Here is a 20,946-nt window from a genome sequence, read left to right on the forward strand (position 1 = left end):
TCCCCAAACAGACAAAGGGGCTGCTCCATTCACATTTTTTACTAAAGCACCCACACAAGTTTCTGTGCAATGTACAAACACGAGCCGGCCCTGGGGCTACTGCCTTCTCTCTGAGGGGGGCGGCGGATCCGAGCCCCATCCCCCCCACGCAAAGCCCAACCCCAAGATCCCAGGCAGCGACACAGCACCCACTCTGGTCCCCTCCTGGCGCTGCTCCTCAGCAGGGGGTGTACCGGAGTTTGCCCCCTACAATGTTGAGTGAAAAAGGTTTCCCCTCCCCTGGGAGCATGGGGGATCCCCAGGTCTGAGAATTCCCCCTGGAAGCGACATTGCCCCCTAGTCATACCTCCCACTCTTCCAGGCCCTAGGGGACTCAAGGGGGGGAAACTGAGGCACAGAGAGGTGGAGTGACCTGGCCCAGGCCACTCAGCGAGGCAGTGCAGGGGCTGGCCCAACCCTGACAGTGAGGGGGGCTGAACTGGGGAGGGAGGAGCAGGAAGAAGGGTTGACCCCAGAGAGGGCCACACTTGAGGGGCCTGCCCAGGACAGAAGCTCCCTGAAGTAGGTTCTGAAACTTCCAGGTGTAGCTGGGGGGCCTACTGAAGACCCTCAGAAAACAGAGCCCACAGTCTCTGTCCTGGGGGATCTGTCACAGAGCAGCCACCAGCCAGGCTGTAGGTCAGTCCTCTGGCAGGCAATCCTTGGCACTGGTAGCCTTTGTCCATTGGTGTCAGCCCCGAGGGGGCCATGATGGGGGCCGCCCAATGTCCACTGTGATATTAGTGAAGAGCGGTTGCCGAGACACCTCCAAGACCTGGTACCGCACTGACCCGATGCCGTCCCGCTTCATGGTCAGCTTCGTGTTTTGAATCTTGGTAAACCTAGATAGGATGGAAGTGGGTCCAGATCAGGGCTCACCACCAAACCCAACAGAGATCACTGGGGCCAAGGGTCACGCCATCCTGGCTTCTTCCTGGGGTGACTCGGTTCTCTTCGTCGCCCCCTCCACCTGCCTGGAGCCCTTTGGCTCTTGCAACTACCCTCAAAAAAGAGATCTCACCCCCGTGAGTCCAGAATCACAACACCCTCACAAATCTTTCTCTCGTCTCAGACCTAGACACAGGGCACCCCACAGGTACCTCAAATGCAACGGGTCCTGTATTGTATGCATCATCTTTACTCCTCACACCCATCCTCTCTGTGCCATCTTCTCCGTTCCTCATCGTTTAGTCACTCCTTCACCATCTATTTATTGAGCAGTCCCTGTGTGCCAGGCACGCTCTAAGCACCAGGGTCACAGCCATGAACAGGACAGCAAGGTCCTTCCTCTCATGGCAAGTCTATTCCACTAAGGAAGATAAGTAACAGACAAGGAAGACATCAGCGTGCTAAGGGAGACAGGAGAGGGAGACCAGGATGACTGCCATGGAAGGGGTGCGTGCGGGCCATCAGGCTGACAGCAGAGGAGGAGCATTCCAGGCAGATGTAACAGCACATGCTGACCCTACACTGGAAATGAGAATTTGCACAGCTGAGTGGCTAGAGCTTAATGGGCCAAGGGGAAAAATCAGAGTAAGATTAGCTGGGAGGTTAGAGCATATGTACAGGCAGGCCTCTGTAAGTCAGAGGAAGCAGTTTTTTATTCTGTGGGTGAGAAGACACTGAGGGATTTTTCGCCCAGTTTGGGAGAGGGAGGGCCAGGGAACATGAACTATAGAAGAGGGAAGACAGAAAACCAGCCGGGCAAGAGGACGGAGGCCTCACTAGGGCAGGGGTAAAGGGTAAAGTGGACCAGCTCAGATATGTTTGGGGGGTTGCACTGATGTGACCGGCTGATGGTCCGGACATGTAGGGTGAGGGAAAGAAGAATCCAGAACTCCTAGATCTGAGGCAAAAGCAACTAGGTAGATGAAACCAGCATCCACAGAGTTCCTTAAGCCAGAAACATCTTGCTATCATGCCACGCCCCCACCTAAGGCAGACCTCACAACTGAGGATGGCACCTAGACACGCTATTCCTGAAGCAGGACCACAGCCCCCGGCACGTGCTTCCAGAGCTCCACCCACCCCCATCCCAACTGTTTTGATCCTCCCAGTCCTCCTGAGCTCAGTTCAGATCGCTCTCCAGAGCCGCCCCAACACTGAGCGCTCTCCCTCAGATGCCCTGAAGCACCCCTTCTCCCAGCCTGTGGTCCTTTCCCTGCTCACCATGGTTTTTATCTGAACTGCTTTTTCATCAGCTCCCTGGACGCCTGTTCTGCCAAAGATCAACCCTACATCAGTGCTGCCGCCTCCCACCCCACTCTGACACACTGGCTTCAGAGCAGAACATCCCTACCGTCCCGTGTGGGCACGGCAGCGTCACTCCCACATGCCCCCTGGGCTCCGTCAATTCCTTTGGGCCTAGTCTGCTTCCTCCTGCTCCACCCAGCAGCTCTGCCAGCCCTTCACCTTCTTCAGACTCAAAGGGTGACCCTTCCAAACCCAAATCTGGTCCTGCCCCTTCCCCGCTGAAAACCCTTCCACGACTCCCCAGCGCCTCTGGGACAAAAGTGAAACTCCCAACCTGGGATCAGCAGAGACCCCCTCTCCTGTCACTCCCAGCCTCCAGACTGAAGAGTTTCAGACTCTCAGCGTATACAATGGACGTTCACATTCCAGACTCCTACACATACTATTCCTTTTATCCAGACTGGCCTCCTCCATCAGCCTGGTGAATACAGCACTGTGCCTAGGGTAGGTGTGTGACAAATATTTGTAGAATGAATAACTCTTTTCAAACTCCAGTTTACCATCACCTCCTCCAGGAAGCCTCCCACCATCACTCCCTCTTCTGCCAGGACAGCACCTTGCCCTGATCACCCTGTGCTGCCTCTGCCGGCCTCCCTGCCTAGAATGAACTTCACACGGGCTATCCAGCCGGGACCGGGTCTGACTGCTCTGCACCCTCTCGCCCCCTGCCCCTACATTTCACATGCCACCAGGCACTTCTCCCACCCAGCATCAGACACCAATGTTGCTTCCTCCTCAGAGACCAGCCACCGACTCCAATCTCAGAAGGCTCAGCAATGATTTCCACTACCACCCCACATTGCTCGGGCCACCTCTGTTGGGTCCGCAGGCCCTGGAGCTGTGCCCTGGGCCCGCTATCTCTCATCCTATCTGTTCTGGCACAAGTGAGGTCTGCGAGGGCACGGAGAGGAATGCAAGCTACTCAGTGACGATCTGAGCCCTGCCTTTAAACTTCAGTCACTTCTAGGAATCCGGCCAGGGGTGAGAGCCAGATGGGGTGAGGCTGAGCTGGGGACTGGGGAATAGCGATCGGGGTGGTGGGAGTCATCTCTAGAGGTCAAGGGTCAGGGACCTTGGGATCACCTCTGGGGATCAGTGGCACTGGGACATCACCTGTACGGAGTAAGGGGCCGGGGCGGTTGGGGTCGAGGGCGCTGGGGGTCACCTTTGAGGGTTGGGCTCATTATGCTTGTCCCGGTCGTGCTTGATCATGCGGTAGCGGCCTATGCGGATGTCTGGGCGCGAGATCTTCATCCCAGCCAGGGAGATCCTGGGGACGGGGACAGCCGGGCTGGAGCAGACGCCAGGAAGGGCGAACAGCCCCGCCCGGTCTGCGCCCCACAACCACCGCCTCAAGCACCCAGTCTACTCCCCACCCTGTCCCCACTCACCGGTTGAAGATGTCGTCATCCTCACCACCCCAACCCCAGTACTCGTTGGGGAAGCCATTGATTCTCAGGAACTGGGATTTATTCAGGCCCGACACACCTCCAAAGTAGCCAGCATAGGGCAGCCTAGGGCATGGAAGGCAGGCATCAGTGAGGGGGCCCCAGGGGATTCCTGACGGAGGCCCGGCAGCAAGTGGGCCACTGGGGCTGGGAGCAATGGCCTGGGTAGGGTGGGGAGGACTGGGTCCACCTGAGAAGGGAGCCCTCACCGAAAGCCGAACTTGTCCATGGCAATGGCGAAGTGCCGAGGCTGGTCGCCACAGCGGTACAGGTTGCGGTCATCCATGGGCACCAGGTCCACATCACTGAAGATGAAGCAGTTGTAGGTGGCGTCCTCCTTCAGTGCCTCTAGGAAACCCACGTTGAGCAGCTTGGCCCGGTTGAAGGTGTCCTCACCGTGCTGGGGTTGGTGGAGGGGACGGGTCAGCTCTGGGCCTGAGACTCAGAGACACCTGCCACTTTACCACCGTCCAGAGCGGCCCCTGTGGGCCTAGTACTACCCCACCTGCCCCACCGGGGCCCCCAGACTGTAGGGATCAAGGCCAGCTCTTTACCCTGGACCTGGCCTTGCAAGGCCTTTCAGGAATTGACGCCCCCTTCTCTCTGGCCACTGCCCTCAGATGCTGAGGCCCAGCTGTACTACATTCCTCCAGGACCCCAGAACATGCCAGACTCTTTCTTGCCTCGAGGCCTCGGTGTCAGCAGTTCCCTCTGCCTGGAATGCTCTCCTTCTCTGCTTATCAAACTCATGCCTGGAAAGGCCTCCGTCACCAAACCTCCCCGCCCCAGTATAATTACTCATTTCCTCCCGTGCACTTCACTTATGCCAGGGTCCATTCCAACTGTTACAATTTAGAGCTCTCCTTTCATTCATTCCTGCAAACATGCCACGTGGCCCTGTCCTTGGGGCCAGGCGTCTTCTCTCTGCTGGTGCGGATCCTAGAGATGACCGGCCCTGAGCACACAGTTTCCCTACTGAGCACGTCACAGAGTGAGATGAACAAAAAATGCCCCCAAATGACCAGCATCTAAGATGCAGAGACCACGAGGACTGAGCCACTGAGCCTCAGCCACCTGTCCCCTCTGGCTCATGTAGATCCACATCCAACTCCCCGGGCAGCCTCTGGGACCAGGACGGGACCAGGCTCAATTCACTTGTCTCCCCAACAAAATGATAAGCACAGTGAGCCTGGGATCCCCCGAGAAATGGGCTGCGGGACGAGGTCTCCTTAAGGTCAGCCTCCTGGCCATGTAGCCGCAAGCTCCAAATTCTGGCCAGAGCAAGGAGGGTTCCATGGAAGGAGCTGGCTGGCCCCTGAGCCCCCTGATCCAACCCATGATCTCCAGGCTGGAGCCAGAGAGGCTCCTGGTCATCAAGTGGGACCTTCTGGAAGGAGAGGAGGAGTAGCCCCTCCTCTTCACCAGCCAGCCTGGGCCCAAGGGGGTGGGAGCTGCTCCCCTGGACCCTGAACGGCCCAGCCCCACCTGCTCTCTTTTCTCCTTGCCCTGAACCTTCCCACCAGCCCTTGGAGCAACTGTCCATTTTCTCCTGGCTCATTGGCACTCCTTCCTAACCTCTCTCACCACCCCAGAGCCCTAGGTTTCTCCCACAGGGCTCATAAACATGCTCATTTCCCTCCCATCCAAAGAAAGCCCTCCCTCTAGCCACCACCCTACCTTTTGCCTTCCCTTCTCAGCAGAGGGGTTTTTTTTTTTGATCGCGAGTTGTCTCCAATTGGCTACTTGCATTTTGTCAAATCTGATTCCTTCTGCAACCCACTGCAATCTGCTTCCGCCCCCACCAGGCCCCTGAAATGGCTCTCGCTGGGCCCACCTTGTTGCTAAATCCACTGGACGCTTCTTGGTCTACATCCTTCCTTACTCCCCCAGCAGCGCTCATGCAGCTGCCACGCTCCCTTCTTGACGCTTATTCCTGGGCTCCTGGGACACCAAGCTCTCCTGGGTCTCCTCAAACCTTTCTGGCCAACCCGTGTGGCCTCTGTGTTCTCTCTTTCTCCACCCGTTCCCTTATGTTCTGGCTTTCTCCTCTCAGCTCCCAGGCCCCCTGGGCAGGCTGACACTGCTGGTTTTAGGGACCATCATCTGTGTACTGGTGGCTCACAGATCCCTCTCCACCTCAGACCTCACTCCTAGGTCAATTCATTTGTCCAACTGCCTGCTGAACATTCCTCTTATACTTCCCCCAGGCACTTAAATTCATCACATGCAAAAAAGAATTCAGAGTCGCACTCTCCCCCAGACCTGGCCCAGATCCTATGTTCCCATCTCATTCAGAGGCACAGGCATCTACACTGCCAACAGTCAAGACAGAAATCCTCGAGATGTCCCGGCATCTCCCTTTCCTTACTCCCTGATACTTGTGTCACACCTCTCCCCTCACCCAGACGACTCCTGCCCGACTCGTATGCACATTCACCACCTCCTTCCTGAACATCGTAGCCTCCTCCCAACCGGGCCCCCTGCCTTCAGGCTCCCCTTCCATCCCACTGTCCACAGGCAATCAGAGCAATCTTTTTAATAAGCACACATACGCATTACTCCCTCATTAAAACCTCACAATGGTGCCCCATCACTTTCAGGCTAGAATCCAACTGTTTAAGATGCCTCCTAAGACCCTTCTGGATTTGGCCTCCACTAGCTCTTCCAACCTCATCTCTGTTACCCACCCTACATGTTAGACCCCACCCCTCAGCAGACAGTTCCCGAACACATGAGACCAGTTCTCTCGTTGCGGCCTGGGGCCTCCATGTCCCTCTACATAAAACGCTTGCCTCCTCCAGTCCCTCTGCCAGCTGATGCCTGTTCACCCCTCAAGACCCATCTCAATCGTCGCTTTCCCACCCCAGGGCTGGACCAGGCCCTTTGGTGGTCCCACTGTCCCCTGCTCCAACTCCAGTCACACACCATTGTCCTGACTCCAGTCACACACCATTGTCCTGGAGTCTAAAGGGATCGAAGTTCACATCTGGGAATTCTCTGTGGGGAGGAGGGCCTGTATCAGATCCTCTCCAGGTTCCGGCAGCCAGCCCCAGCCAGGCCCATGGCAGGGCTCAGAGCCTGAGCTGAATTCCTGGATCTCAGCTGTGCTCAGCACTTGGCCCTAAGGCAGACTTCATCCCTCTTTCAGGTCTAACTCTCTCTCTGCTCGGGGCCCTCCATATCTCACAGCCAGCATACCCTAAGCCGCCACCCCCGTGGATGGGGCCTACCATGGGTAGACAATGGTGCTCACCCCCTATCGAGGCCATGCACACACCTGGCAGTGTGCACACCACCATTAACACACGTGCACTCCCCTGAATGTGCATACAAACCCGCCTACACACGCAATGACATACACGTGCCCCCAGACATACGCACACGTGTCCGCACAACCACTGGCAGACAAGCAACCACGAATGCCCCCAACCCAGTGGCTGTACCAGCAGGCATGTGGGCCCCTCACCCACGGGTGCTCATAGGTTCCCTGGTGGCTGGTGGCCAGCCTGGGGGCCGCAGGCAGCACACCTGGTTGATGACATAGATGCCATAGCGCAGCCGCTGTCGCCTGAGGATTGGGTGCAGATAGTGGAGCCAGTAGCGTAGGTGGTGCTCCCGGTGTCGGAAGGGGATGATGACCGCCACCGTCTGGGCTGGCGTGCAGTCGGGTGGTGTATAGCGGCCGCCCAGGAGCACGCCTGGGTTTTCCCTCTGCACCCGCTCCAGGGGCATGGGTGAGGTGAACTCAATCAGCAGTCGGCCCACTGCAGGCAGGACGGTGGCAGGAATCAGGCCTTCATCAGAACCCAGGGACACCAGCCCTCTCCCTCCACCTGGGGTGGGCAAGGGAACCCCAGGAACAGCCCTCTGACAACACACCCAGACCCTTGGCACCCCCGTGGGTCAAGACTCCACTCCCCCAGTCCTCTGCCCACCCCTAGAGGCAAGCCCCACCCTGCAGGCTCACCAAGACCAGGCGGCGAGTCAGGACAGGGTGGCAGGACGGGAGCCGTGGGGCCTGGCCGGGCGCTGGGAGCCTCGGGGAGCCCGGAGCTGGGGGCAGTGGCGTTGGGCCGAGAGCAGTTGGTGCTGCTGCTGGCGGCTGGGTGGAGGGCACGGGCGGGGCCTCGCACGCTGAAGCGGCTGAAGAAGGCCAGGTGCTGGGCGTAGACGTCAAAGTAGAGGATGACAGCCACGAGAAAGTGCAGCAGGCAGAGCAGGAGCACGGCCTTGCAGACGCGCTCCAGCGTCCCCCCGAGCAGTCTGCTCATCCCGCAGGCGGCCACCGGCCCGCCCAATGGGCCCGGGCATCCGGCTGCTGGCCTGAGCACGGGTAGGAGAGAAACAGACCCAGAAGGTCAGGGCCAGAGGGGCTAGGCCACCCACCCACCTCCTGCACACCGCTCACATTCTTACCTGCTCACACCCTTCGACTTACGTTCTACCTGCAAATACACACACAGTCCCTGGCAACTCACTACTCCCGCATCTTCACACAACGCCTTCCTTCCTCATCCTCACTGACACTCACAAGCACAGCCTCACCCACCCTCACACTCAGGTAACGTGCCCTTATTGCCCGACTTCACACACACGCTATGGATTCCCAAGAACGTGGACCTGTGACCTCTAGATCACGCTGGCTCATACCTGAACAAGGAAACACATTTACGTATAGACCCACATGTGTTCTCTGTGCCCCAGAGAACAAACGCCCCACAGGCCAGCATCCTCAACCCAGGACTCCTGGTCTGGGGGAGAGAGACCATTTACTGAGTACTTACCACGCAAGAGCGCTTTGTACTCATGACTTCATTTAGTCCTCTGGGGAGCATGGGGGGCAGTGGTTTGGTTGGACAGGTTCCAGTGGCAAGCAAGCCAGGCCATCTGGGACCAGGCTGGGAAGTGGCCCTCAGCATCCAGGTGGCCCAAATTTGAACAAGATGTTTATGGGATCCCTTCCCTCTGGAGCAAGAGGTCAAAATACATGGTGGGGCATCAGACACACCTCCCATAAGACCTCAAGGACTGGGATGAACTCTCTACGGCCTGCCCAGCACTGCTGGTTCTGATTCCCGGAAAGAGGAACACTTGGGCCCTGGAGACAGCATGTTAGGAGAGGGTCTTGCCTGGGCCATGGCTCTAACTGTGGGTCCGACACAGCAGCAACACTTCTGGGGGGCACTTCTGGCAGTTCTTAGAGAGCAGGGCGAGTCTCACTCAGATACACAGCATCCCACAACCACACAGACACCCGCAGTCCCAGCTACAGTCACCTGCACTCAGATACACACAGAACTACATACAGAGTCACAGACACGCCTGGGTGACAGTAACAGCAACACAGCGAGTCACGCACTCACAAACAAAGCCGCCGCTCCTGCACTTACAGAGTCACACAGACGGGTTCCCGGGCAGCTCACAACACCCGGACCCACGTGCAAATACTCCCACCCCTCCCTCCGGGGCAGGGGTTCTGGGTCAGGCTGCCAGGCTGCGAGGTGCGTTTGGGCGGGGCTGTAAGGCTGAGTGGCCTGAACACGTGGCACCCCGAGACCTGGAGGCAGCGAAGACAGGGTGGGTGTGGAGCCTGGCGGGGAGGGGGCTTGGAGGAGAGGATGTGGGGTAGGCGCCGAGGAAAGGGGAGCGAGGAGCGCCTCCCCACGCCACGAGGCCAGGGTGAGCGAGGACAATAAGGGAGGCTGGCTGGGAGCGGGCAGAGGAGCCCGAGGGGGGCGAGGAGACTCGAGGGATGGGGGTAGGGTGGGGTGACGCCAGGCCGGGGTCCGGCCGCTAGCGACTCTCACCGGGTCCTGGGCGGGGATCTCGGGGCCGCGCTCGGGGCACCCCTCGCGGGGCCGGGTCTAGAATCTCGGGGCCCCGGACTGGGGGCCGCGCGCGTCCCCCTCTCACCCGGCTCTCGGGGCTCAGCAGGGGGCGCCGCTCCGGCTCCGGCTGGATTCCGGGCTCCGGCGGCTGCGAACGGCTCCGTCCCCCATGGCCCGGCCCCGCCGCCTTCCGCCTCCCCGGTCAGCGGCCCCCGCGGCCCCCGGGCCGCCTCCCGCCGCCGCCGCGGGCCATGGAGCCGAGCCGCCCCGGGGGGCAGGGCGGGGCCGGGCGGCCGGGCAGACCCACGGACCCGCCGACCGAGAGACCACAGCGCCGCCACCTCCCTCCCGCGCTACGGCGCCTCGGAGGGGCAGGCCCGGCCCGCGCGCCCGCGCGCGCGCCCCCGCAGCCCCCCGCCTCCAGCGCGCCCGTACCCGCCGCGCGCCTCCGACGCCCGCCTCCGACGCCTGCCCCTGCCGGCGGCTAAGCGCAACGGAGCGAGGGGACGGAGGACCAGGGAGGGGCGGGAGAAATTAATCAGACTCATCCAAGGGGTTGGATTCGAGGTCCGAACCGGAGAGGGTGTGGATGGGTAAAACCCATTACGGAGGAATGGGGTCTGGTCTGGGTTGGAGCGCGAACTCAGCCAAAGAAGGGCACCTGGAAGTTAGGCCAACTCGTGCAGGGAGGTCAGGGATTTGTCAGCTCATCGATGGGAGCATGACTAAGGGTCCGCCAGAGGAGGGGGCTGCTAGTTAAAACTGGGCAGGACACTGAAAGGCGTAGACAGAAGTGTGTGGCCTGCAGGGGCTTCTAGGGAACAGGAGGTTGGACAGGAGTGGGAGGAGCTGGACATGGCCCCAAGTGATCAAACTAGTTACTGGCAGGGTATGGTGCAGGGACGGGCAGAGGCAAATGAATGGGTTCCAAGGCCCCAGGGGTAGAGATGATGGATGCCTGAGGGTAGAGCCAGGTAAGCAGATGTGGCTAACTGGGGCTGGGCTGACCAGAGCCCTGAGGGCATGGGACTAGGACACCTCCCTTCCCCACACAAACACATGGGCCCATATACCTAGACTCCCCCCTTCTCTTCAATAAAGATGTTCAGAGCTACAGAGTCCTCAGCCCAGCACACTTTCCTTCCAACCCAGGAGCCATCGTTGTCCACAGCAGAGACAGTGTATATGAGTCGGAAAGTTGGCAAGAAGCTGGCATGAAGTTGAGAACTACAGGCCTGTTTACGCTTCCTCTGTGAAAGGAGGTGGCAAAGAAAGGCAAGAGAAGCAGCACTGACCCAGACAAATAGCATGTTTATTTCACAAACACTGGGAAGACGGGTTGGAGGTGGAGGTGGGACACGGGTGCAAAGCTGCACACAGTCAACAGCAGCCCACTCCCCACACTGCGGATCCAGCCAGGCAGTGCCTCCAAGTCGACAGGCAGCAGAAGTGAGTGCAGGGAGGGCCCTGAACACCAAGCCCCCTGAAAGCCTAAGGGGCACAGCTCCAGCTGTCCCGGGAAAACCACAAATAAATAAGAGTGGGGCACGGCCCCGCCCACACAGATCATCTAATCACCCATCTTCACTCTGGAGGTCTGCAAAAGAAGAACAGGAGAAATCAGTCAGGGACAGAGAAATAGATTAGACAATGACAAATGACAGATGATCAGACCCATGGCAGGATGGACAGACCACAACAGATGGATGACTGGACCAGGATGGACATGCTGTGACAAACACAGTGAACAGGGACACAGAGACAACTACAGAGTTCAACTGTGGGACAGACAAGACAAAGAGAAGTGGCATATGGACAGGGCATATGGACAGTGCCAGTCACCAAGAGTCAACCCAGTCAGGTGCCCACAGTCACACTCAGACACTCAGGCTGATCCTTAATCACACACACCTCAGATGTGCTGTCCTACTGACATCACAGTCAAACACACCAAGACAGACTGACACAGACGCATCCCAACCTGGTCTAGACTACAAAGACAGCGAGGAACAGGCAAAATAACAGAACAGGAAAGAGAAGCTAAATCTTTTGTATACAGACACAACAGACAAAAAAAGACAGTTGTCAGTGATACCACATTGAAGACAGAAATAAATGGAAAACTTCAAAAGGGGAAAACCAAAAGATGGAAACTAGGTGGTGGCAACTGTTTAAGAGGTTCTTATGGTTACAGGTGTAGACGGGAGCACTGTGGCTCCTCCAGAAAAAGGGTGAGGCTGGGTTGGGGACAAGGACAGAGGCTCCCCAGGGGGATTCAGCACCTGAAGGATCGCAACGATGACCCCAAAGAGGCCGATGGCACTGCCAAAGATCTCCACAATGAGAATCTTTACAAAGAGGCTGGGGTTCTGTGCATCAGCCAAGGCGGCGCCACTGCCCACGATGCCCACGCACACTCCACAGAAGAGGTTAGACAGGCCCACTGTGAGGCCGGCCCCAAACATGGAGTAACCTGGAGGGATGGAAGGGGAGCACTGAGGCCAAGCCAGACACAAGGAGACATGAGGGCAAGGGATTCAACATGGACTAATGGGGCCAGCCACCACCCCAACTCTACAAAGCAGGCCAAAGTAGGTGAGAGAATATCAAAATGAAGAATCTAAGCTGGGGCGCGCATTGGAGGGGGAAGCAGCTGTGAAGCCCCAACTTTTTGCCTTTACACACCCACCTACCTGCATGGTAGTTTCGATGGCCAATGGCCTTGGGGTCAGTAGCACTGAAAGGCTGAGGGAAGCAGAGAAATAATCAGAAATCACCCCCTACTCCACTCCCCCTCCTCCACCATCACTAAGCAATATATAAACACACTGGAATAGATGCCCACCCCACCTAGTCCTCCATACCTCAGCCATGTTGCTAATGACAATCGCCATGATGATGCCATAGATGGCCACAGCCTCACAGAAGATGATGCTGGTAGTGGTAGCAGGGGATTAGGGGGTGGAGAGGAGAAAGAGTTGAGAAAGAAACCAACCTTCCTCCCTGAAGAGTCTCCTGCCACCTCTCCCCCACTGACATCCGACCCCAACAGGAGGCTGGTCAGGAGCACATCAGGCAGGTCAAACGCACAAGCAGCTACCTATACAGCTGGTTCGGAGAACCTTACAAGGGTCCTACACTTACCTGACCAGGTTCTTGGTCTTAATCCTGGGGGCCTTCACCCCTCCCCCAATGATGGAAGAGCCAGTGATATAGATGCCCCTGGTAGACGGACAAGAAACCAATGAGCAGAGCCCAATCCTGTCATTGCCCCCAAGATGACTAAGAACCCAGTGACACCACTTGCTATGATTCAGCCCCTCCCCTGACCCATGACCCCAACACTTACCATGCTGCCCCAACCACAGACAGAGAGATAGCTAGGCCAATGCCCAGGTTTGACCACATGAAGGGGGAAGTCTCCGTCAGGAACCTGGTGTGCAGACGGGGGAAGACAATTCAGCCCTGGTGGAGAGTGGGCACAAAATCCACCCCCACCCCCCTCCAACACCCCCAGTCCTCGACGCTGAGACAAAACACTTCATGTTTCCCAAAGGTCCCCATCCCAGACAGCTGGGGGGGTGGGGTGGGGTAGGGATCAGATCAGAGAGGGCAGGCTGCAAAGAAGCTCCCTAGGGGAATCCTCTCCCTTACCATGCCACATCAAAGCGGAAGCCCAAGTCAAAAATGGTGTAGCAGATTCCTGCGGCAATGAGAAAAACGGTGGTTAGGGACTGCTCTCTACAGAGAAGCGCCACAACTTAGGCAAGAAGTTACTGCCCAGCTGATGGGCCACCTTCCCAAAAGGCCACCTCCCAGACCCAGACCCGTCAAGGGGAGCCACCGGCAGGCCTGAATACCCTGGAGGAGGGGAGGGAGCAAGAGCTCTGGCCAGGCCCCACCAGATGCAGCCAGCCCAGTCCGAGCCGCTGTTTACCCAACACGCTGTGGGTGTGGGGGGAGAGCAAGACTACCGGGAAAAGAGGAACTGGAGCAGCCGGCTCGTGACCCAAGCAGGCCGGTCAAGAGCAAGAGAGGGACGACAGCAGGGAACGGGGGAAGGGGGCGGCAGTGACAGAAACGGACAAGGGCTGCGCTCGCGGTCCCCACCGAGCCCCGCCCGCGCCCCTCCCCAAGCAGCAGCTGGAGATAGGGGTCTCCTCTGTCGGGGTCAGAGGCCCGGACAGACGCGAGGCAAGTCCAGGAGCCCGGGGTACAAAGCCCGCGCCGGGGCCCAGTAGTCCCAAGACTCCTGTTCCCCGCTGGGCTCCAGCCGGGCTAGGTCGGCCGGATGCCGGCCCCGCCCGCCAGGGCCCGGCCTCACCCACGACGAGCAGGCAGGCCCAGAAGGCCACGAAGACCCCGGAGTAGAGCAGCACCAGCCCAGTCATGGCGGCAACGACGGCGGGGCTCGGGTCGGGGGCGGGGTGGGGGGCCTGAGCTCAAACCTCGACCCTGCGTCCGCCGTCCGCCCCGCAGTGTCACCTGACTCGCCCACGTGACGCGCCGGCGCCACGTGACCACATGCCGCCGGTCTAGAACTTGGTAATGACGGAAGTGCGGACGCAGAGGATTGTGGTGGTTGTAGTCTCGCGCCCCTAAGGGACTCGGATACCCTTCTGAGTACCTCGACCCCTTGCCTGGCCGGTCAGTCTCGCGTCCGACCAAGCTCACTCCTTCTGCGCCCCGACACTCCGCCCTGCTCCGGCCCACCAGCCCTGCTTTCCTGCTCGCCGCCGCCCTAGCTTAGTCTCCAAGCCAGTGCTTATCTCGCAGGCCTCCCCACGACCGTCCCACCCAGTTCCGCGAGGGTGTCCGCTCCGTCCCTCACTGAGCTCATGCTGTTTTCTCTGCCTGAAGCACGCGTTGTACTCACCCCATGGCCCAGCCAACACCTACTGGTCTTGGGATACCATTCCCCCAGGAAGGCTTCCCTAACCAGAGGCCGGGAAGGGCGCCCGCTCTGGGCTCCCCCGCCGCCCTGGCGATCCTTATGAAACTTAAGCAAGATCCTGTCACTCTCTTTGAAATACCTCGGAGGCCCCCATTTCCCTCGGAATAAAAGCCATAGTCCTTAAAATGGCCTACTAGGCCTCTACTGTTGCGGCTCCCCATGCCTCTTACCCGACTTCATCTCCTAATACTTCCCCACTAACTCCCTCCTCTGACTGCACTGGCCTCCTGGCTGTTCCTTGAACACACCAGTCACACCCTCAACGCGTTGCACTTGCACTTGTTCCCTCTGCTTCTCCAAATTATCCACGTGGTTCATTGCTAACTTCTTTCAGTCTTTACTCACCTTCAAAAGGCCTTCTCTGACCATCCTGTTTAATATTGCAGCCCCTTCTCTTGCACTCCTTCCCAGCTTTACCATAGCCCTTATCACCGTTCTGCATACTAAGTGTTCTGTGTCTATCTCCCCCACCACGAGAATGTAAGCACCATGAAAGGATTCCTAAGCTCACTGCTGGATTTCCAGTGCCTGGCACACAGTGGGTGCTCAATACATATCTGTAGAATACATGATTGGTGCCACCTTGTCCCAGTTACGACAGTCGGTTTACAGAACTGCCTCTACTAGCAGACTGGGCAATCCCTGAGGGCAGAAATCACATCTCCCTGTTCACCTGCTTCTTCAACACGCTGGACAACGCCGATATGCCGAGTTTCTCAGCAAATGTGGGGAATTAAGAGGTGAGTCATTTCATTTCACCCCTCTGAACCTTTAGGGTCCAGCAACTCCACTTTGCTTGAAGCACCCACAATGCTGCTTTATGCCTGTTTTTAGCATGGTGTATCCTTTGCCCAAATGTCTTTTTCACCTCACTTCTGATTATTTTTTTTTTCCCCCTCCAAGCGATCCGGCTTAGGTAACACCCCCTCTGAGAAGCCTCTTCTGGGCTCCAGCTGCTCCTGGGGGCTTCCCTACTCATAAAGAATATTGCTTCACCATGTGGCAAGTGCCTGTTTAACTGCCTCTCTTCCCAGCCACACTGTGAGGAAAGGAATCCAGTCAAATACAATTCAGATCTCAACCCACAGGACCTGTGCAGGACCTGCGGTATTTGATGAATAAAAAGAAACAAGGAGAAAAATTATCTGGTTTATTCAAATTTCTGTGATCTCCCTGAGAAACAAATTGGAGTCAGTGTAGACCAGCACTGCCCGACAGAACTCTTTGCAACGATAGAAATGTCTTACAGCTGCACTGTCCTCTCGTGTGGCTATCTGAGCACCGAAATGTGATTAGTGTGATTGAGAAACTGAGTTTTTAATCTTACTTAATTCAAATTTATGTTTGAACAGCCACATGTGGCTACTGTATTGGACAGCATAGGTGCAGACCAGTGGTTCTCAGCTGGGGAAGCTTTTGCCCCCATAGGGGACATTTGCCAACATCTGGAGACATTTCTGGTCATCACAACTGGGGAGGGGCATGCTACCGGAACCTACTGGGCAGAAACCAGAGATGATGCTAAACATCCTACAATGCCCAGGACAGCTCCTCACAGCAAATAATTATCTAGCCCAAACTGTCAATAGTGCCAAGATTGAGAAACCATGGGCTAAACCATTTAGCACCTGCCTTTAACAAAGGCAGACCCTCAAATGTCTTGTGCTGTTCCCAGGAGAACAGATGGCCCAGAAGGCTTCAGGGAAGACCCAAAGCTGTTGCCCCATCAGTCAAACAACAGATATTTACTAAGCCAATATGTGCTAAGCCTTGTGCCAGCGCCAGGACAGGACAGGAAGAGCTGAATCCTATCCCCAGTGAGGGGCTGCCTCAGTGAGAGGCTCCTTCAAGGATCCTGGCAGAAGAGTGGGGTTGGTGCAGGGAGCACTAAAGGTCTTAAGTCCACCTGTGGCTCTGGCCCCACATGGTATCAGCTGCTTCCCTCATCCTCGTAGGCGATGGCAATCCCTCGTCTTCCGCTCACAGCTGCCGTCACCGGCGTCTGACCCAGGCAGGGTTGCAGTCCCTGCCAGCTCCGGGAACTAAGGAATGAGGCTGCAGAGGGAGCGGGTTGAGGCTGAGTGGCCTGAACATGGGGGAAGAATTCAGATGGGAGTGGAGACTTGCCACACTCACCTGCAGGGCTGCTCTCAGCCAGCTCCAGCTGGGGCCTCGGGGTTAGGGCTGAGCATCCAGGATCAGTTGATGGCTTCCAGGCAGGTGGGGGTCGGAGGTCCCCAGTAATGAGTGACACATCTGGGGTATCCCACAGCTCCGAGTCAGGTGGAGGGAGGGGCACGTGGAAGGGAGAGCCTGGAAGGGAGGGAGGGAGAAAGCGGATCCATACTGGCCCCCCAACTCCATGCCCCAAGCGTTTTTAGCCTAGGCAGTGCCCCCACCACTCACCAGGCAATAAGTCCGCATAATGTGTGAGGTGGGGAGCCAGGCCTGGAGGTGGCCATGCAGGGTTGCAGGCAGCCTCCAGCTCACACGGTGCCAATACGGGCCGGAAGAAGCTGCCAGAAGGCTGGGTGGCTAGGGCACCCAGAGGACAGGCCACCAGCACAAAGACATCCACCTCAGGGAAGTTGGCAAGCTTGGCAGGCGTGGGTCGCCCCAGGGCCAACACATAGCTACGCTTGCCAGCAGCCTGTATCAGGTTCTGCAAGTGTGCCAGTGCCTCACGGTGTCGGGCCACACCCAACGTGCCCGCCAGCAGCCCCACCACACGGGCATCTCTGGCTCTCTCTACCAGATAGCGTCTACGTGCTCTTAGCCGCCAAGCCCGGGCACCTTCATCCTGAGTCCGCCCTGTGTCTGGGCAGCAGGAGGAGAAGGGCCGCCCTGGCGCCCAGCCCAAGAGCAGCCGGCTCAGGTCTGGGTCAAGGTCAGGGTCAGAGATGGCCTCAGAGCCCCCCACATAGAAGGCACCATACTCTTCCAAACACCTCCCTGGAGCCAGGGGGAAGCGGCGCCCAAAACGCTCCAGGGGCTCAGGATCTGGATTGAGGGAGCCCATTGGCAGGGGAAGAGCTGGGCTGGAGACAAGCAGGTCCAGGTACCGTGGACGCAGAAGGGTGGCCAAGGCCTCTGGAAGAAGGAGGTGGTGTCAGGGTTGGTGTCTGGTAAAGCAGGATCCCCCCTCATCCCCAGGAGACTGAATGGGAACCAAAAGCAGAGGCTTGGGTCAAGCCCATATTGAGAACTCCATGGGAGTGTACTGACATGGGGAAATTAAGGCACAAACTGGTCAGCCCACCCTTCCTGCATGCAAAGGCAAAACCCTCACCCAGGGCGTGGGCACAGGCCGGCTCACTCAGCAGCACCACAGGCGCTGTGGGGTCTGGGTTCTGGGCCTCGAAGGCCTTAGCGCAGAGCTCCAAGGCCACAGATCGCTGACCAAGGACGAAGGCAGTGGGCAGTGGGCGGGCAGGAGGGCTTAAGCAGGCAGGGCCAAAATGTACAAGGGCCTGAGCTCCAGCTTGCTCAGCACCCAGTACATCCACACAGCAGCTGCAGAGGAGATACCATTAGTGAGAGGGGTTCTCATCGAGAAAAGCGTTGCCGTTATCAATGAAAAATGTGGTCAATGAAGAATATGACGTTATGAAAAGAAGACACCGTCACTGAGAAGAGCTGGTATCAGGAGAGGAAACGTCACCATCAGAGAGAAACACAACCATCGGGGTCAGACACTGTCATAGACGGGAAATGCCATGAGCCCTGGATCCCTAGACCTACCCCACCCTCTATCGTCAAGCTCCAGTTCACACCTGCCATAGGCTGTGTCTCCCAGAATGAACACCTTCGACCCTGTGGCCTCCTCCAGTCGTGCAGCCACGGCCCCAGCATCTCCCAATAGCTGATCAGGGAACTGCAAGGCCACCTGTAAGCATAAACCATGGAGTCAGGAACAGCCTCTCTTCTTCAAGGGAAACCTTCCCGGGAGTCCCTACCTAACCTTCGAAGCCCCTCCTCCCAGAGAAGCATCTCCCCTCATGCCCATCCTCACAAAATCACCCAAGATCCCGATCCTCTGGGCGACCCATCCGCTCCTCACCCGTTGACACCACAGGTCGCGGACAAATCCAACGACTCGCTCCAGCTCATACACTCGGTCCAGGTCCCCAAGAGGAGTGCGCAGCCCGGCAGCGCCCGCCTCTCGCTGCAACGCCGCCTCCGCGGGGCTGCTGAATGTAGACTCCATAGCGGGAGGCAGCGGGGACCTCCTTCAATCAGCTTCAGGCCCCGCCTTCTCAAAAACGGCCCTCAAAGTGTCGGAGTAGCTTGGTGGTGGAGGTGGTGGGGGTGGGGGGAAGTCAGTTAGCCCGCAGCCGTTGGGACAGGGCCCAACCCATCCAAACTCCCGTTTCTCCGCTATACGTGGGCCTCCCAGGGAGATTACTTCCGGGTGTTTGAGGCGGGGCTGATGGCAACTTTACCCATCTAAAAATCAGCACGGCTCCCGCCCTCCAGCCCTCGCCAAGCCGCCCACAGAGAACCAATAGTCGGCCTCTCAGCCCGAAGCCAATCGGAAGTGCCTCAGAGGAAGGCGCGGAGTCTTGTGGATGTTGTAGTTCTCCTGGCCCGCCTCTCCGGGCGCTGGTCTTCCGGTTCAGCTGCCAAGCGCCCTCAGAGACACCGACTCCCTGAAAATAACTACTCCAGTTTGAGCAGTTCCTATCCGCCTACACTGTTACGCACTTCCTCTGCACTCTGTCAGCTGCGTGGTGATAGAGAATTAGGCATTGCATAATTTTTAAATTGGGTACCAAACTGCCTAGGTTTCAACATTGCGCTCTGCCCCTTACTAATTACTGAGGCTCTTAGTTACTCAACGTCTTCATGGCTGTTTCCTCATCTGCAGAATGGGGCTTGTAACAATAGTACTTCTAATAGGATTGCTGGGGCAAATTAATTTATATATAAAACTTCATAAAGTAGTCCTTTGCATAGCACATGTACTGGAAGAATCCACTACTATCCTCACAGCAGTCTCAATCAAGCAAACACTGAGCACGTATCGTTCACCAGGTACTACAGAGTTTAGTCTTTGGAGTAAGAGCTGTTGCATTTTGCAGATGAGGAAACGGAGGCTCAAAGAGGCTAACTGCCTAATAAGATACAGCAAATCAGTGGCACCATCAGTACCCAGGTCTGATTTCAGAAGCTGTTCTTTAGACCCCTCATTCTCCCAGGTTATATATGCTACATTTGATCATGGCAGCAGGGAGGAAGACACCTGGGTGCTATGTCATAGGAGAAAAGACAGGAAGTATGTGAAACATCTCCACATACTCCAGAAGTGGAAAATCAAGAGTAAGGCGAGAATGGGATGGAGGAGGGGTAAGGGAAAGGGGACAGAGTGACCTCAGGGGATGACATGAAAGGAGGGCTGATGCTGGCTGGTGTGGGAAGAGATTGAATGAGGATGAAGAATGGAGGACACAGAATTTGCGCAGAGGTTGGGAAAAGAACAGGAGAAAAAGTGAGAAAATCGTGGGAGTAACCAGTTCTCCTAACACTTCCAAAGGAGACTCATGGCTCAGGGCTGGGAGTCAGGAGAACCCAGTCCTGCTCTTGCGATCTTACTGAGGAGATGGCTGGGGTGCCTGAGAGGCAGCCAGGGTGGAACTATGGCTGAGATAGAAAGGGAAGGAACCCTGCTAAGGGAGGAGAGCAACAGCAGGCCGGGAGCTGTCCTTGGTCCTGACCAAACCCTGACCATCATGTGCTGGTCAGGTGCCATAGAGTTGGGGAGCTATGGGTTTGCAGACAACACTAGGGCCTGCCTTCCTCTTCCTCTGGGGTCCACCATATCTCCTCCCCCACATGCTCAGCCCCACTTTCTATACCTCTCCTCAACCAAGTGCAAGCCTGGGTGCCTCAATAACCCCACACAAGAAACACACCCTGGAATTCAAAGCCACTCTCCATTTCTTCCCTCCCAACTGAGCCCAGCCTCACCTCACTGCCAGCCCAAGGCCCCAAGTCCTCTACCTAGGAAACCTCCCGTTCCCTTCAGAAATGAAACTTCCTTCATGCAGCCTTCCTCATTGGTCCCGTTTTCCCATCTTAGTTAGCATGGTAGCTATGGACTAGATCCAGCTTTTGTTCACAGAACAAGGCATGGCAGAATTAGGGGCCTAGTACTCAGCGTTTTGGTTAAGTAAATGTATGCATGCATAAACGTTGGGACTAATTTAATGGGGGGAGTGGGGGTTGCTGACACTACTGCAGTCCCCACCTACCTCAAAGGGCATCTGCAGTATCTGGAATGGCTCCAGCCTAGGCGGCTTGGCTATAGCAGTGCCCCTTCCACCCCAGGAGTGAGAGGTTGGCCCCACCACCCCCTACCAAGGCCTGGGTCCAAGCATCCTCCCATCCTTCCCCCAGGTCTTCTGAGGTCACCCAGTTAGGTAGT

The 20,946-nt window shown here is 57.3% G+C and overlaps 3 protein-coding genes across 8 annotated transcripts; all 3 read right to left on the reverse strand.

The window, feature by feature from the left end:
- Positions 1-24: 24 nt before the first annotated feature.
- B4GALT2 (beta-1,4-galactosyltransferase 2) lies at positions 25-9,804 on the reverse strand. 2 transcript variants are annotated; one of them, XM_024125710.2, is made up of 7 exons: positions 9,654-9,804; positions 7,708-8,063; positions 7,269-7,504; positions 3,950-4,140; positions 3,684-3,806; positions 3,458-3,562; positions 25-881 (listed from the first exon to the last, which is right to left on the reverse strand). In XM_024125710.2, exons 2-7 carry the CDS (start codon positions 8,009-8,011, stop codon positions 731-733), a joined length of 1,110 nt encoding a protein of 369 aa, XP_023981478.1. In that variant the 5' UTR covers positions 8,012-8,063; positions 9,654-9,804; the 3' UTR covers positions 25-730. The 2 variants fall into 2 exon arrangements, with proteins under 2 accessions (XP_023981478.1, XP_028340928.1); XM_028485127.2 differs by lacking the exon at positions 9,654-9,804 and adding an exon at positions 9,548-9,641.
- Positions 9,805-10,859: 1,055 nt separating this feature from the next.
- Positions 10,860-14,067, reverse strand: ATP6V0B (ATPase H+ transporting V0 subunit b). Of its 3 annotated transcripts, XM_007111917.3 has the most exons (8): positions 13,893-14,063; positions 13,223-13,271; positions 12,918-13,001; positions 12,713-12,790; positions 12,433-12,502; positions 12,262-12,313; positions 11,851-12,041; positions 10,860-11,165 (listed from the first exon to the last, which is right to left on the reverse strand). In XM_007111917.3, exons 1-8 carry the CDS (start codon positions 13,957-13,959, stop codon positions 11,139-11,141), a joined length of 618 nt encoding a protein of 205 aa, XP_007111979.1. In that variant the 5' UTR covers positions 13,960-14,063; the 3' UTR covers positions 10,860-11,138. The 3 variants fall into 3 exon arrangements, with proteins under 3 accessions (XP_007111979.1, XP_054938441.1, XP_007111978.1); XM_055082466.1 differs by lacking the exon at positions 12,713-12,790 and having other exon boundaries at positions 13,893-14,061; XM_007111916.3 differs by lacking the exon at positions 10,860-11,165 and having other exon boundaries at positions 11,184-12,041; positions 13,893-14,067.
- A 1,606-nt stretch (positions 14,068-15,673) lies between these two features.
- DPH2 (diphthamide biosynthesis 2) lies at positions 15,674-20,934 on the reverse strand. 3 transcript variants are annotated; one of them, XM_007111913.4, is made up of 6 exons: positions 18,583-20,930; positions 18,296-18,408; positions 17,812-18,035; positions 16,929-17,612; positions 16,659-16,835; positions 15,674-16,577 (listed from the first exon to the last, which is right to left on the reverse strand). In XM_007111913.4, the coding sequence occupies exons 1-6, from the start codon at positions 18,727-18,729 to the stop codon at positions 16,453-16,455; spliced, it is 1,470 nt and encodes a 489-aa protein (XP_007111975.1). In that variant the 5' UTR covers positions 18,730-20,930; the 3' UTR covers positions 15,674-16,452. The 3 variants fall into 3 exon arrangements, with proteins under 3 accessions (XP_007111975.1, XP_054938446.1, XP_023981528.1); XM_055082471.1 differs by having other exon boundaries at positions 15,674-16,835; positions 18,583-20,934; XM_024125760.2 differs by lacking the exons at positions 17,812-18,035; positions 18,583-20,930 and having other exon boundaries at positions 18,296-18,374.
- Between the last annotated feature and the right edge of the window lie 12 nt (positions 20,935-20,946).

This window comes from Physeter macrocephalus, chromosome 3 (genome assembly GCF_002837175.3).
Source record: "Physeter macrocephalus isolate SW-GA chromosome 3, ASM283717v5, whole genome shotgun sequence".
Lineage (NCBI taxonomy): Eukaryota > Metazoa > Chordata > Mammalia > Artiodactyla > Physeteridae > Physeter > Physeter macrocephalus.

Bases quoted from the DNA above. Each gene is read 5' to 3' on its own strand.
- B4GALT2 (XM_024125710.2), bottom strand. From the start codon at position 8,011: ATGAGCAGACTGCTCGGGGGGACGCTGGAGCGCGTCTGCAAGGCCGTG. The intron at 7,505-7,707 runs GTGAGCCTGCAG...TCCTGCCTGCAG, and splicing joins TGACTCGCCGCCTGGTCTTG to TGGGCCGACTGCTGATTGAG. The intron at 3,563-3,683 runs GTGAGTGGGGAC...CCCCGTCCCCAG, and splicing joins GATGACGACATCTTCAACCG to GATCTCCCTGGCTGGGATGA.
- ATP6V0B (XM_007111916.3), bottom strand. From the start codon at position 13,959: ATGACTGGGCTGGTGCTGCTCTACTCCGGGGTCTTCGTGGCCTTCTGG. The intron at 13,002-13,222 runs GTAAGGGAGAGG...TCTGCACACCAG, and splicing joins TTCCGCTTTGATGTGGCATG to GTTCCTGACGGAGACTTCCC. The intron at 12,042-12,261 runs GTAGGTGGGTGT...CCATCCCTCCAG, and splicing joins CCATCGAAACTACCATGCAG to GTTACTCCATGTTTGGGGCC.
- DPH2 (XM_055082471.1), bottom strand. From the start codon at position 18,729: ATGGAGTCTACATTCAGCAGCCCCGCGGAGGCGGCGTTGCAGCGAGAG. The intron at 18,409-18,582 runs GTGAGGAGCGGA...TTATGCTTACAG, and splicing joins GCGACCTGTGGTGTCAACGG to GTGGCCTTGCAGTTCCCTGA. The intron at 18,036-18,295 runs GTGTGAACTGGA...TCTCCTCTGCAG, and splicing joins GGAGACACAGCCTATGGCAG to CTGCTGTGTGGATGTACTGG.